Raw genomic sequence first — 13,937 nt, forward strand, 5'->3', positions numbered from 1 at the left:
AGTGGGATGCAAGTACACCCAGGACCTGGCGGAGCTGGGCCACCCCTGGAGAAAGGGCTTTGCTGTGGTGAGAGGAGCAAGAACCTTCGATGCTGGGGGAAGGGCCTCTGAGTCAGGGCTGCTTTCCGGCATGCGCACACGCTTGCTCACACACACGCACAGGACACCTCTGGATGGACAGACGGGCGCACAGCTGGTGACAGTGTTTACTCGCCTTTGTGCTGTTTGTGACACACAGGCATGTGTTACCTATTTTGAAAAGTTCTAAGAAAAATCGAAGAAAGAGGCCCACTTGGGCCAGTGGATCCAACCGTGGGAACCACCACTACAAGGGGATTGGATGCACAGGCGCTCTCCTCTTGCTGTAAACAAAGCAGCACCATTTGAGCCTGATGTTATGTTGTCTATTCTGGGTGACCTTGAACCATGCACTGTCTCTTCCCTGGGAGGCACTCATCCGCCTCTTAATCACATCTGCAAAGCCTGACACTCAGAGAACCATGAACACAGACAGAACCCTTGGGCCAATCACCGTGGAGACTAGCCAGTGAGTGAGGAGTTAACTGGCCAATCAGAGGGGGAGGAACACTGGCCAATCAGAGAGTGTGGCGCATTAACTGGCCAGAGTGGCGTCAACTAGCTAATCAGAGGGTGAGGGATGTGGCTGGCCAATCAGAGTGAAGGAGTTGACTAGCCAATCAGAGCATGAGGGAGTCCACTGGCCAACTACAGGGTGAGGGTTGGCCAATCAGAGGGTGAGGGCTGTGGCTGGCCAATGAGAGAGTGAAGAAGTTACCTGGCCTGGCTGAATTCCACACCCCCTAGAACAGGTGGAGGCAAGGTGGGCAGGTCTGTTCTGGAAGGGAAGGTGCAAGCAGCACATCCCCCCCGACACACACACTCTCCGGGAACTCTGCTGGTCCCAGCAGCCCCTCCCCGGTGTGTCTTCCCCAGTGTCCTATCCCCAGAGACCAAGCCCATCTGCCGTGAGAAGCCTGAAGTTAGGTTCACACTCCTGGCTTCCCAGCAAACCCCCGGGAGAAGCCTCCTCAGCAGAGGCGGGGGGCCAGGAGGAGGAGAGAAGGAGTCCCCCACACCTTTCCCCCCAAGCTGAGAGGACATGCCCACAAAGCCAGCCCTCGTTTCCAACACGGAGCCCCAGGCCCCGGCCTCCCTGTGCTGACCTTGGAATAAGTAGGCTTGTGTGTCTGCAGATGACTTCACAGTGGACACACACGTGCACACACGCTCTCAGAACACCTCTGGATGGACGGACACGTGCACAGCTGGTGACAGTGTTTGCTCACCTTTGTACTGTTTATGACAGACAGGAATGTGTTACCCATTTTGAAAAATTCTAGCAAAATAAAAGGCTTATATTGCACACAGCACAAGTGATTTACGTAAGAACAAATAGGCACGATGTTCCCACATGGAATGGTAAACGTTCAAACGCCAGGAGGAAGAGGAGGCCGGGCTCACCCCGCCCAGATTGGTCCTCACTGGGCCTCACCAAAACTGTGCCACCGCCTGGAGCTCCCAGGAGCTTCCTTAACCTTTGAATCAATAAGGAGACCTCGGGGTGGGGCAGGGAGGAGGAAGATCAAGCTACAAGAGGCCGCCACCTTCCCCAGCACACCTCTCAAGACTCAGGAAGGGCCCCCAAACCCCAAACGGGGCTGTTTACTGCTTCCACATGTTGCACAGGCCCTGGGAACCCTTCTCCTGCGGCCGCCTCAACTGTCCATCTGCATAACGGTGGGCGTGCCCCAGCTTTTGTGGTCCGAGGGGACCCAGGTGTGTGCTGGCCATTCCTGTTCTCACCTATCTCTTTCTGGGACCTGCAGTGGGCCTGGGCCTGCAAGCTGAGCCCCTCCCAACCTGGGGTTCTGCCCTCTGTTTAACAAGTCTGCATCCCAAACTCCAGGCCTAGCCCTGCACCACCCCAGGCAGCCCGGGTCCCCGTGGTCAAGAAGCCCCCTCAGCCAGGCCCCCTTTGAGGCAAGCAAGGAGTGGCCCCAAACTCCTCCACCATGGCATGACACCCCCATGCCACCCTTCTGGGACTTCCATCTCTGCCAGCTCAGTGTGCCCACCAGGGCACTCACAATGGCATACCTCCCCCGGGTTGCTGCAGAGGGGAAGGGTCGGGGGCCGGAAGCAGCAGAGCCTGTGCCAGGACAAGGACAGAGACCTGGGCGCCTGCTCTCCCCAGAAGCGTTCAGTGAAAAGTACCTAGCAGGCTTGAAAACAAGGGAGCGGACGGAGGGGCACATCTGGCTGGCTCAGCTCCTCGCCCCCCACACCTGCAAGTTGGAGGGGACTCTCGGGCCCTCTCCTCAGCCTCTTCTCCACTAAGCCGGCCCTCCGGGGAGAGTGGACAGAACGAGGCCAGGGAAGCCTTGGCCTGAAATGGCATTTCTCTGGTACCGGGTGATCTGGGTGGGTCCCTCTGCCGCTCTGGGCCTCAGTCTCCCCCTCTGTAAAATGGATAAAGGGTAGCCATTGAGTAGGGCCACTGTGGGACTGGAGAGCAGCATGGAGCCCAGCCCCACCGCATTTAACAGACTCCTACTTTTCTCCCAGGTCCTTAGGAACGGGTGGCAGCAGTGGCTCATGAGCCTGCTGGGGGAGGGGCGAGTTCAGGCCACACCCTTGAGAGGCCCCCACCCAACTCTGCCACTCAGCCTGTGTCACCTGGGCCACTTCCTCTTTCTGGACTGGCTCTTCTCATCTTTAAGAGGCAGTTGAACCAGTTAGTCCCTAACGAGCCTGCCAGGGCAGGGGAGCCGCCCCAAATATCTACGGAGAAACCTGAGCTGGATTCTTGGCTCTGTCCCCCACCCCTTGTCACCCCCCAGGGCTGCTTTCTGGCCAGGACCCCAGCCAGACCCAGGGAAGGGATTCCCAGACTCTCAAGGGGCCCTGGCCCTGACAGCCCAATCCCAGGAGGTGCAAAGGGAAACACAGCCCCCTCTCACCTCCCTCCCACCTGCTGGGGGCTCAGATGACCACAGAGTGGGGGGCTCAGGCTGAGGGTCCGGGCTGCCGAGAGCAGGAGGGCTCCGCTGAATGCCTCTGAGGCACAGGAGCCCCAGGCCAGGGCCATGGACCAGCCGAAGCTGACGCGGACGCCCTGCACGTGCTGTGGGCCGTACTGCCGCGCCGTCTCCGCGAAGGCCAGGTGCGAGTAGCTGATGTAGATGCTGACCCCCGCCAGGGTCAGGACACCTGGGGGAGAGATGGGGCGGGCAGCTGCTCTGTATCTGCTCCAGCGGGCCCAGGCCCAGGTGGTCCTGCAGATACCGCCTCAGCATCCCCGCCCCGCTGGCATTCAGGCAGAGCTGCAGGCAGCACACCACCCTTCCTGTCCCGGTTAGCCTTGCCTGGCTATCAACCTGGCCCCCAGACACCAACTCCTGCTTGGGGTCAGACAGGACCCCAAGGTAGTCAACTGCATTTGGGGGAGTGGAGCTTTAAGAGGCTCCAATTCAGTCCTCAAATCCCAGAGACCTCACCCCACAAAGCCTCCTGCGAACAGTGCCACCTGCCCCTCAACATGGTTCCCACTCACATAACTGCCCCCACACACCCTGTACCCTCCATGGCCCCCAGCACACACACGCCCATGCACACACGCCCATGCACACACACGTACACGTACACATTCGCACACATTCACACACACACAGCCATGGCCTCTGCTGGCAGCAGAGTTGCCCAGTGCTCTGAGCAGAGTGAGTCCCTGCCCTGCACCCCCGCCTCCTCTTCCTCACACCTTCGCCCTCCCTACCTCTGGGGCTAACATCCCCCTCCGACTCTCCTTCCAGAGCCCCCCTGTCCTCCCAGCTCTGAGTTTCGGGCCCTTCCTCAGGGGAGGAGGCCTGCCCTGGGCCCTCCTCGCTCCTCCCTCCCACTCTCCACGTGGTCAAAGCTGTTGTCAAAGGAATGAAGCCGAGCTTTGCACAGGGTGGCAGGCACCAGGTTTCATCCAGCAGTTCAGGGTCCAGCGAAGAGCTGGGCAGGGGACTCAGCCCATGCCCCCAGGGTATTTTCCTGTCCGCTGGGCTTGGAGGAGCCAGCCCGGAGTGCCACCCCCTTCCCACAGCTTCAGGCTGATGAGAAAGCCTGTCCTGGGTGCCGACTGTAGGGAATGTTAGCCAGGGGGGCAGGTGGCCCTGATTTCCCCACAGGCACTTCCTGAGTGCACAGGGTCCCCTCTGGGCACTGCCCAGCCAAAAGAAGGCCACTGACCCAAGCTGACGTTCAGGGCCAGGTCTGGATCTCACTGGTGCCCAGTGAAGGGGCACAGCCCAGCGTGGGCTTCTGTGATTCCCCTGGGAAGAGTGGGAAGAAGACGGCATGGGGAGGCCGAGGGAGGGAGGACATATAGGTGCCTGCCCGGCTGGGCAGTGTAGCAACAGAAATGATGGATTTACTTTGGGGAGGAATGTGAAGCCAAATAGAATGAAGCAGGCCCTGGGAGAAGCAGGGGCGGGGGCCAGCCCCCAGCAGCGGGGGTTGACTGCGCGGCAGGAGGTGCCTGTCTCTGCCTGCAGCACTGGCCTCAGCTGCAGCCCAAGGCCCCACTTCCTGGCAGGCCGCCCCACCAGCTGAGCCCTCTCCAAACACCAGCTGCCTCCTGTAGACTGGCCGAGGACACGGCCTTTCTCCCAAAATGAAGGCGAAGAGTAAGTTTCCACGCTGGGACCTGAAGTGCCTCCCGACTCCCTGGTGAGGGGGCCTGGGCTCAGCTCCTGGCAGACCTCTCTGTCAGCCTCCCGCCTCCTAAAGGAGGCCTCCGCAGCTGGCACCTGCAGCCTCAAGCTGGGAAACTCTAGAGGACTGTGTCACCACAGGCCCTGTCGGTCCTCCAGGCCCCCCATGATCCTGTCTCAGGGAAGGGCACCCAATCCGTCTGGGGTGCTCCATCTCCCTCCCGCTCCTTGCAGTGCTAGTGAGGGGTGAGGGCTGAGCTGACCCTAGGCAGGTGCCCTTGGTGTGACATCCTGAGACCCCTCTGTGCTTCGGCCCACAGCTGACCCTCATTCTAGGAGTGGAGGCCCCCTCTGCCTGGGGAGGCTGGAGTCGCAGTGGAACCCCTACCCATCCACCAGCTACCTCCAGCCCCTCCGCCTCCTAGCCGGTGCCTTCGCTCCCAGGCACAATGCAGAGGGTCCGTGTCCCTGTAAGTTCTTCCGGTTACAATCCCGACCCAATCATTCCTGTCACTGTCTCCTGGTTACAATCCCAACCCAATCATTCCTGTCACTGTCTCCCGGTTACAATCCCAATCCGATTACTCCTGTCGCTGGCCCCGAAGGTCCTCGTGATTGGATTTTGAACACTCACAGATGGGCTCCAGGGTCCGGTCATTCGGATTCTTCCTGATTTCATCGTCTAGAGGAGACCTTGACTTCAATGTTGCTCTCATGTGGCCTGTGATCAATGCCAGGGCTGCTGGCTTCCCCAATCTCTGCACCCAGCCGGGCCTCCTCAGTGGCAGAGGCCTCCCAGAGAAGCAGGGAGGATGCCCCCAGCCCTGGACGGTCCGCTCCTTGTGGCCACGGCCTTGACAGTGGAGCTGGCCTGAGACACCAGGCCTGGCCTTGGTTGACAGGGGCAGCTGAGGACAGACCGTCTGGAGCCCCCAGTCTACCTTCCACAACAGCTAGCGCTGGGCAGTCGGTGGAAACTGAGGAGACAGCACAGCGGGATTGGAGCCCAGGCCCTCGTCCCTCTCCAGGCCTCAGATTTCTCATCTGCAGCTGGGACTGAGGAGCTTCGGAGGAGCACCTGGCCAGCACTCGGCATGTAGTCAGAGCTGGAGCCATGTCAGCGGATGGGTAGTTACAGGTTACAGTCTCAGCTTGTGCTGGGGTCAGAGCTGAGGCCTCTGGTGCCCCGTTGCCCCTGCCTTCATGCCTGGCCCTGCCTCGTCTCTGCCAAACCCCTGAGCCCTTGCTTCTCCCACCAGGGCAGTGTGGGAAGGAGAAGGTGTGGTAAGGGGCTGGCCCCAGGTCCCCCAGCATGATCTGACCCAGCAAAGCAGGTCCTGGGGTTGCCCTGGAGGCCCTCATCCCCCCACCCCCGCCAAGAAGCTTGGACCCTGGTGCTCCTCCCTGTCCCAGGCTCTGACCCACAGCCAGAAGCCCTGCTCCTATCCCAGTGCTATGGTTTGGCGTCCCAGCCCGAATCTCATGTGAAATGGTAATCCCCAGTATTGGAGGTGGGGCCTGGAGGGAGGTGACTGGATCATGGCGGTGGCTTCTCATGAATGGGTTAGCAACATTTCCCTTGGTGCTATTCTCTGGATAGTGAGTGAGTGCTGAGATCTGGTTGTTTAAAAGTATGTAGCACCCAGCTGGGCGCAGTGGCTCACACCTGTAATCCCGGCACTTAGGGAGGCTGAGGCAGGTGGATTATCTGAGGTCAGGAGTTTGAGATCAGCCTGACCAACATGGAGAGACCCTGTCTCTACCCAAAATACAAAATTAGCTGGGTGTGGTGGCACATGCCTGTAATCCCAGCTACTCAGGAGGCTGAGGCAGGAGAATCGCTTGAACCCGGGATGCGGAGGTTGCAGTGAGCTGAGATCATGCGATTGCACTCCAGCCTGGGCAACAAGAGCAAAACTCCATCTCAAAAAAAAAGAAAAAAAAAAGTGTGTAGCACCTCCCTACTCTCTTCCTCCTGTCCCAGCCATGTGAAATGCTGGCTCCCTGACTTGGCCTTCCGCCCGTGATTGTCATTTTCCTGAAGCCTCCCCAGAAGCAAAGCAGATGCCAGCATCATGCTTCCTCTACAGTGTGCAGAACCATGAGCCGATTAAACCTCTTTTCTTTATAAGCCTAGCTAATTTTTGTATTTTTAGTAAAGATGGGGTTTCACCATGTTGGTCAGGCTGGTCTTGAACTCCTGACGTCAGATGATCTACCCACCTCAGCCTCCCAAAGTTCTGGGATTACAGGCATGAGCCACCGCGCCCAGCCTAAACCTCTTTTCTTTATAAATTACTCAGTCTCAGGCATTTCTTTATAGCGATGTGAGAACAAATATACATGGGTACCTTCTGGAACCACAGGGAGCTGCCTGCCACGGCTCCATCACCAGGCTCAGCACCTGCCCAGAGGGAAGCAGGGGACGAGGGCAACAGTAGAGGCAGCACGCCACTCCCGGAACCTGTGGCCCAGCTCCCGTCTTTGGAGCCACTCTCCCAGGGCCCCAGACTCACCCCCCAGCAGGAAGTAGCAGCCGGTGAAGAGCAGCAGAGGCGCGCTCTGGGCCAGGGAGCTGAGCAGGCCGCAGATCCAGCCGCATACGAGAAGGACCAGGCTCAGGGGCAGGACCACCATGACTGCGCGGTGCAGCACCGCAGGAGAGGGGGCTCAGGTGAGAATTCTGGTCCAGGTAGGCCCTTCAGCGCTTGTCTGCCAGAGGACAGTGACATGGTGCTTCATCTTCTCAGGAAAAGCGGCTGACGCCCATCTCCGTGAAAACCACTGGACCTTCCCAGTGGCCCCCTCTCGCCCTGGCAGGGGCTTCCTAAGGCTGGGAGAGGGAGGCGTCCCCAGAACCCTCCCAACCCCCATCCCAGGCCTCGCATGTCCCCCGACCCACCAGGGGGAAGGTGCCAGTCAGGTAGACAGCAGGCCATCTGGAAGAACCGAGTCCTAAATGGGGAGCCAGGAGTCTGCAGCGTCCACAGGATCCAGCCACGCTCGGAGCTGCCTGACTTCCCCAACAACAAAGAATGAGCCTTCGCCACTGAGAGGGAAACTGAGACAGGGGAAAACAGGACAGGCTGGGAGCCGGGCACCTGTGGTTAGGCACAGTAGCACAGCACTGGGACAGGTCTGCGTGGAAACGTCCTCTTGGAGATGCAGGGGCAGTGGAAGCAGTGCTGCGGGATGGGGATGGGGATGGCTGGGATCCAGCCTTGCCTGAATATTTGGAAAGGATGAGGCAGCCCCACCCACGACTCACAGACGAGGTGCTGCACCGAGGTGGAGACGTCCAGGCTCTCACTGGCGAAAGGGTCGACCAGCGGGATGCAGCTGTTCTGCCCTGGGAAACAGAGGCCTCAAAGCCTGGGGCCTGGATGCTGTGAGGCACCCAGCAGCCTACCCGAGCCCAGGGGACCCCCCGGCACCACAGGGCCCTGCCACCTTCTCTCTCATGCTGAAACTCGGGGCTGGGACTCCAAGTGGGATGAAAGGCCCAAGACCTTTCGCCTTATTTTCACATGCAAGTTATGCCTGCACAGATGCATTTTTAAAATTTCAAACGCTCCATGGAGGCTCCCTCAGAGTCCGTCAGGCAGGGGTCCTTGTAATGCGTTTGTGTGTGGAACTCAGGCTTTCCTTTGGGTCAGGAAAAAGGTGTGTGCAAAACGGGTTCCTGGGAAGCCTTGCTCCAGAATCTTCCTGACTCGTGTCATGTGGGCATACATACTCTGGTTCTCACACACGTGCAGAGCCACCTGCATAGGCACATGCGTGTGCACACCTGCACACAGGTGCATGTCAGAAGGTCTTTGTAGCACAGTTAGGCACAGTCTATCGGATGGATGAGCACACGGCTCCTAACTCTGTCCGGAGCTGCACGCCCGGGCCATAGCGAATAATAACTGACGATTAAAAACGCCTGAGCTCTATTCATTTCCACCTTCTACCTCCTCCCTAGATTTACCTTTTTCCCTGTATTAATACCTCATAAAAGATGGCGCTCTTCCTGCTTCTTCACCCATTTTTCCCGCGCCCGTGAAAATTACTACCTGACAGCGCAGGTGCAACATGACGTTCGACCAGAGAAACCAATACCTATCTGGCCACGCCTCCACTATGAGATCATTTTCGCCTTGGCCCAACCCCTTCCCCTCCAAGTGTATATAAGGCACTGCATTACCGCCATTAAACGAGACTTGATCAGAGCACTGTCTTGTCTCCATTTCTCGTATCTCTTGTTCCCCAAATTCCCACCCCCTCCTCCAGGGCCTGCTTCGACTATCCCGCGCACCGGGATATAACTCCTCCCCAGTTGCACTGAGGAAGCCACCAGCACACGCGTACCACCCACGCTTGCACTCACTCATACATGCCCACACACTCTCACATGCACATACATGCACACTAACATGCACACACAACTACACACACTCACATTCATATTTACATACACAACCAGGTGCTCACACATGTTATATTCAGCACATGCACACATATTCAGATGCGCACACACACTCACTCACACTCAGACCTCCTTGCCATGCCAGCCCCCTGTGCAGGGGAAGCTCCCCAGGCGCCGCAGCTCCTGAGGAGGGAGCTGGGGGGAATGGAGGGGGCCCTGTGGACCCCGCAGCCTCCTCTCTCCCTGTGCTCTGAAGCCTCTGCACACATTTGGAACCCCTGTCCCCGCGGCATCAGTATGTGTGGGGTGAGCAGCTCTGACGGTGCCTGACAGGGAGGGGGACAAGGGGCTGCAAGGCCCAAACCCCGGGGAGGGCGATCAAGAAACAACCCCTGGTGACTTGGATGAGGCCCCCCAGCTACACACCTGGAGGCTTCCCTCCCCGACCCTCGCCCCACAGCCCCCTCCTCCGGCTGTGAGGGGCCCTGAACAGGGCTCCCTCCCTCCTGTAGCCCCTGGACTGTCAGTTTTGGGGGGTGACGGAGGGTGATGGGGAGGGAGCTGAGAGACACCCTGGGGCAGAGCGGGATGCAAGGGACGGGTCCTGGGAGGGGGTCTGGCGGGGCGACACGGGCGGGGCGGGGTTAGGGGGGTGTCGGAGGGAAGAGGTCGCGGAGGGAGGAGGGCCGGCGGGGTGGCCGGTTACCTTCGCAGACGTGCCAGAGCCCCGAGTGCGAGGAGAGCAGCTCTGCGCGCCCGGGCCCGGCGCTGCCATTGCCGGCGTCCGTCACCTCCAGGATGTACCAGTAGTCGCTGGCGACCGCGGCGGCCAGGAGCGCGAAGCTGAGCAGCTCACCGAGGGCGGCGGCCAGGAGCAGCACACGCAGCCGGGCCATGGGGGCGGCCGGCGGGTGGGGACGGGGGTAGCGGGGCCCGGGGGGTGGCGGGGGACGCGCGGAGCCGGGAGCCGGGGGGCGGGGGACGCTGGAGCCGGGAGCCGGGAGCCGGGAGCCGGGGGGGGGGGACGCTGGAGCCGGGGGGCGGGCGCGGCGGCGCTCGAGGCTCTTCTGGGCACGTCCCCGCTCCTGCCCGCGCACTGGCCTCGCGGGCCCCCTGGGGTCGCAGGGAGCTCGCCCCTGGGAGAAAGGAGAGGAAGTCGGGAGCCGCGCGGCGAACCTGGAACCTGGGCTTTAATCTCAGCGTCCCCACGTGCCCTGGGCACGTTGCTTAATCTCCCTGAACCCCGGCTCTTCAGCAACCAAATGGGATGCGCCTGTCTGGCCGGGCTGTGCAGGGCTTGGGAGGAGGGGGGAGGGTCCGCCAGAGACAGACCCCAGGAGGATGGCCGGCCGGGAAGCAGGACCACCCACCCGCGCTCCTGGGCTCCTGGAAGCATAGGAGCCTGGCACGGGCTGGCCCTGGGGTCCTGTATCAGTCCTGAGGACCAACCAGACGGCAAGTGTAGTGCGTGGGCCCCGCGGCTGGGCCGGGGGCTGAGGAAGGAAAAAACCTTGCTTTGGATTCGCTCATAATTACAAATGCCCCCTCCAGCAAGGCCGGCCTCTGCCTGGCCAGCCACTCACGGAGCAAACAGGCAGAACGAATCTTCTAGGACAGGCGTCGAGTGCCAGTGGGGGTGGGAGGCAGAGGAGCCGCAGAGAGGCACCCCCTCCCCCCACCCAGGAGTAGCCCCATGAGCAACCCCGCGTGGGCAGCCACGCAGGTGGAAGGGACAGGCTGGGCAGCCATCAGTAAGGTCTGGGGTTAAATTTTAAACGAAGGGGAGGCTTCCTCTGGGTCGCCACACAGAGCAGGGCAGGGCCTGAACAGAGGGGGTCAGAGGTCTGAGGACGTCCTCCTGGATGGTGGCCCTTGGAGGTGAAGCCAAGGCTGTCTTCTTGGGGTGTTTTGGCCATGCTTTCCTCCGCTAGGCTCTTGTTGGTTTGAGCAATATAGTCAGGAAGGGAAAACCAGCCTAGCAGTTATTGAAACAATATTTCTTTTTTTTTTTTTTTTTTTTTTGAGGCAGAGTCTCACTCAGTCGCCCAGGCTGGAGTGCAGTGGCACGATCTCAGCTCACTGCGAGCTCTGCCTCCCGGGTTCACGCCATTCTCCTGCCTCAGCCTCCCAAGTAGCTGGGACTACAGGCGCCCACCACCTCGCCCGACTAATTTTTTTTATTTTTAGTAGAGACGGGGTTTCACCGTGTTAGCCAGGATGGTCTCGATCTCCTGACCTCGTGATCCGCCCGCCTCGGCCTCCCAAAGTGCTGGGATTACAGGCGTGAGCCAGCGCGCCCGGCCTGAAACAATATTTCTTTTTTTTTTTTTTTTTTTTTTTGAGACGGAGTCTCGCTCTGTCGCCCAGGCTGGAGTGCAGTGGCGCGATCTCGGCTCACTGCAAGCTCCGCCTCCCGGGTTCACGCCATTCTCCTGCCTCAGCCTCCCGAGTAGCTGGGACTACAGGCGCCCACAACCGCGCCCGGCTAATTTTTTGTATTTTTAGTAGAGACGGGGTTTCACCGTGGTCTCGATCTCCTGACCTTGTGATCCGCCCGCCTCGGCCTCCCAAAGTGCTGGGATTACAGTTGTGAGCCACCGCGCCCGGCCTGAAACAATATTTCAAAGGGAGTTCAGACAGAGTGACAGAATGGCTCAGGTATTTTGTAGCTGTCGTCACACCTGAGCGCCAAAGCAAGGTGTCCTCACACCTTGCTGCACGTGGGCGGCTCTGGGGTTTTCCAGCCCCTTTGAAGCTGGGGCTTCCCTGACCACAGCCCCTCTCTGGGAGCCGTGTGGCATCCAGCAGCCCTGTTCTCTAGGGTTGAGGATAGCTTGTTAGGTCTGGAAAGTGAAAGAACTCAACAGGTGCTCAGAGAGTAGCAGCCGCTATGAAGGCAGAGGTGATAGGGATGGGGGGTGGGGCCTCGTTCCCTCCCTAAACTCACTACAGCTGGGGAAAGAACAGTGCGTAATGAAAACTCGTGGTGCTGATACTGACCCCACAATAAAGCGATATAACAAGAATCAATATTGCTTTGTTTGGGTCAACGCCTTTGTGCATGCGAAAGGTACGCATTGACTGTGCGGGGGCAACAGAGGAGCCCCATTTGGGCTGCGTGCTCCACGTGTGTCCTCCCGTTCTCTTCTATTTATTTTTTTAGAGACAGGGTCTCCCTGTGTTGCCCACGCTGGTCTAGAACTCCAGGGTTCAAGTGATCTTCCTGCCTCGGCTTCCCAAAGTGCTGGAATTATAGGCGTGACCCACTGCACCCAGCTTCCCCTTCTCTTGAGCTAAGAGCTGGTTTGAGAAGATCTGTTATTGCGCCCACATAAAGCTTACGTAGGGCCAGACGTGGTGGAATGAGCCACCTGTGGTCTCAGATACTTGGGAGGCCAAGGTGGGAGGATGGCTTGAACCCAGGTAGGAGGTTGAGGCTGCAGTGAGCTGTGGCTGTGATCAATAAAGCGAGACCCTATCTTAAAAAAAACAAAAAAAGACCAGGTATAGTGGCTCAGGCACTTTGGGAGGCCAAGGTGGGCGGATCACTTGAAGTCAGGAGTTTGGGAGACCAGCCTGGCCAACATGGTGAAACCCTCTCTCTACTAAAAATACAAAAATTAGCCAGGCATGGTGGCTCACGCCTGTAATCCCAGCTACTCAGGAGCCTGAGGCAGAAGAATCGCTTGAACCCGGGAAGCGGAGGTTGCAGTGAGCTGAGATCACACCACTGCACTGCAGCCTGGGCAACAAAGCAAGACTCCATCTCAAAAACAAACAAACAAACAAACAAAAAACGCTTAACACCGCTGTTATCTAGAGGGAGATTTTGGCAGGGTGCGGTGGCTCACGCCTATAATCCCAGCACTTTGGGAGGCCGAGGTGGGCTGATCACGAGGTCAGGAATTCAAGACCAGCCTGACCAATATGGTGAAACCCCGTCTTTACTAAAAATACAAGAATTAGCTGGGCCTGGTGGTGTGCGCCTGTAGTCCCAGCTATTTGGGAGGCTGAGGCAGAAGAATCACTTGAACCCAGGAGGCGGAGGTTGCAGTGAGCTGAGATGGTGCCCCTCCACTCCAACCTGGATGACAGAGCGAGACTCTGTCTCAAAAAATATATATATAAAATAAAATTTAAAAAGGCCAGGGGCGGTGGCTCACGCCTGTAATCTCAGCACTTTAGGAGGCCGAGGCAGGTGGATCACTTGAGGTCAGGAGTTTGATACCAGCCTGGCCAACATGGTGAAACCCTGTTTCTACTAAAAATACAAAAATTAGCCAGGCGTGGTGGCTCACGCCTATAATCCCAGTTATTCAGGAGCCTGAGGCAGAAGAATCGCTTGAACTCGGGGACGGAGGTTGCAGTGAGCCAAGATCACACCACTGCACTCCAGCCTGGGCAACAGAGCAAGACTCCATCTTAAAAAAAAAAAAAACGCAACTGTTATCTAGAAGGTTTTTTGTTTTTTTTTTTTGTTTGTTTTTTGAGACGGAGTCTCGCTCTGTCGCCCAGGCTGGAGTGCAGTGGCCGGATCTCGGCTCACTGCAAGCTCCGCCTCCTGCGTTTACGCCATTCTCCTGCCTCAGCCTCCTGAGTAGCTGGGACTACAGGCGCCCGCCACCGCGCCCGGCTAATTTTTTGTATTTTTAGTAGAGACGGGGTTTCACTGTGGTCTCGATCTCCTGACCTTGTGATCCGCCCGCCTCGGCCTCCCAAAGTGCTGGGATTACAGGCGTGAGCCACCGCGCCCGGCCAAAAAATGGTAGCTATGACTGGGCGCAGTGGCTCGAGCCTGTAATCCCAGC

General features: G+C 58.7%; 1 protein-coding gene across 2 annotated transcripts; it reads right to left on the reverse strand.

Annotated features, from left to right (window-relative positions):
- Positions 1–2,285: 2,285 nt before the first annotated feature.
- On the reverse strand, positions 2,286–10,025 carry TMEM235 (transmembrane protein 235). Of its 2 annotated transcripts, none has more exons than XM_050764522.1 (7): positions 9,836–10,025; positions 7,987–8,067; positions 7,820–7,903; positions 7,235–7,387; positions 5,784–5,824; positions 4,611–4,620; positions 2,286–3,255 (listed from the first exon to the last, which is right to left on the reverse strand). In XM_050764522.1, exons 1-7 carry the CDS (start codon positions 10,023–10,025, stop codon positions 2,978–2,980), a joined length of 837 nt encoding a protein of 278 aa, XP_050620479.1. In that variant the 3' UTR covers positions 2,286–2,977. The 2 variants fall into 2 exon arrangements, with proteins under 2 accessions (XP_050620479.1, XP_050620478.1); XM_050764521.1 differs by lacking the exon at positions 4,611–4,620 and adding an exon at positions 5,353–5,474 and having other exon boundaries at positions 2,286–3,231; positions 5,776–5,875.
- Between the last annotated feature and the right edge of the window lie 3,912 nt (positions 10,026–13,937).

This window comes from Macaca thibetana, chromosome 16 (assembly GCF_024542745.1).
Source record: "Macaca thibetana thibetana isolate TM-01 chromosome 16, ASM2454274v1, whole genome shotgun sequence".
Taxonomy (NCBI): Eukaryota; Metazoa; Chordata; class Mammalia; order Primates; family Cercopithecidae; genus Macaca; species Macaca thibetana.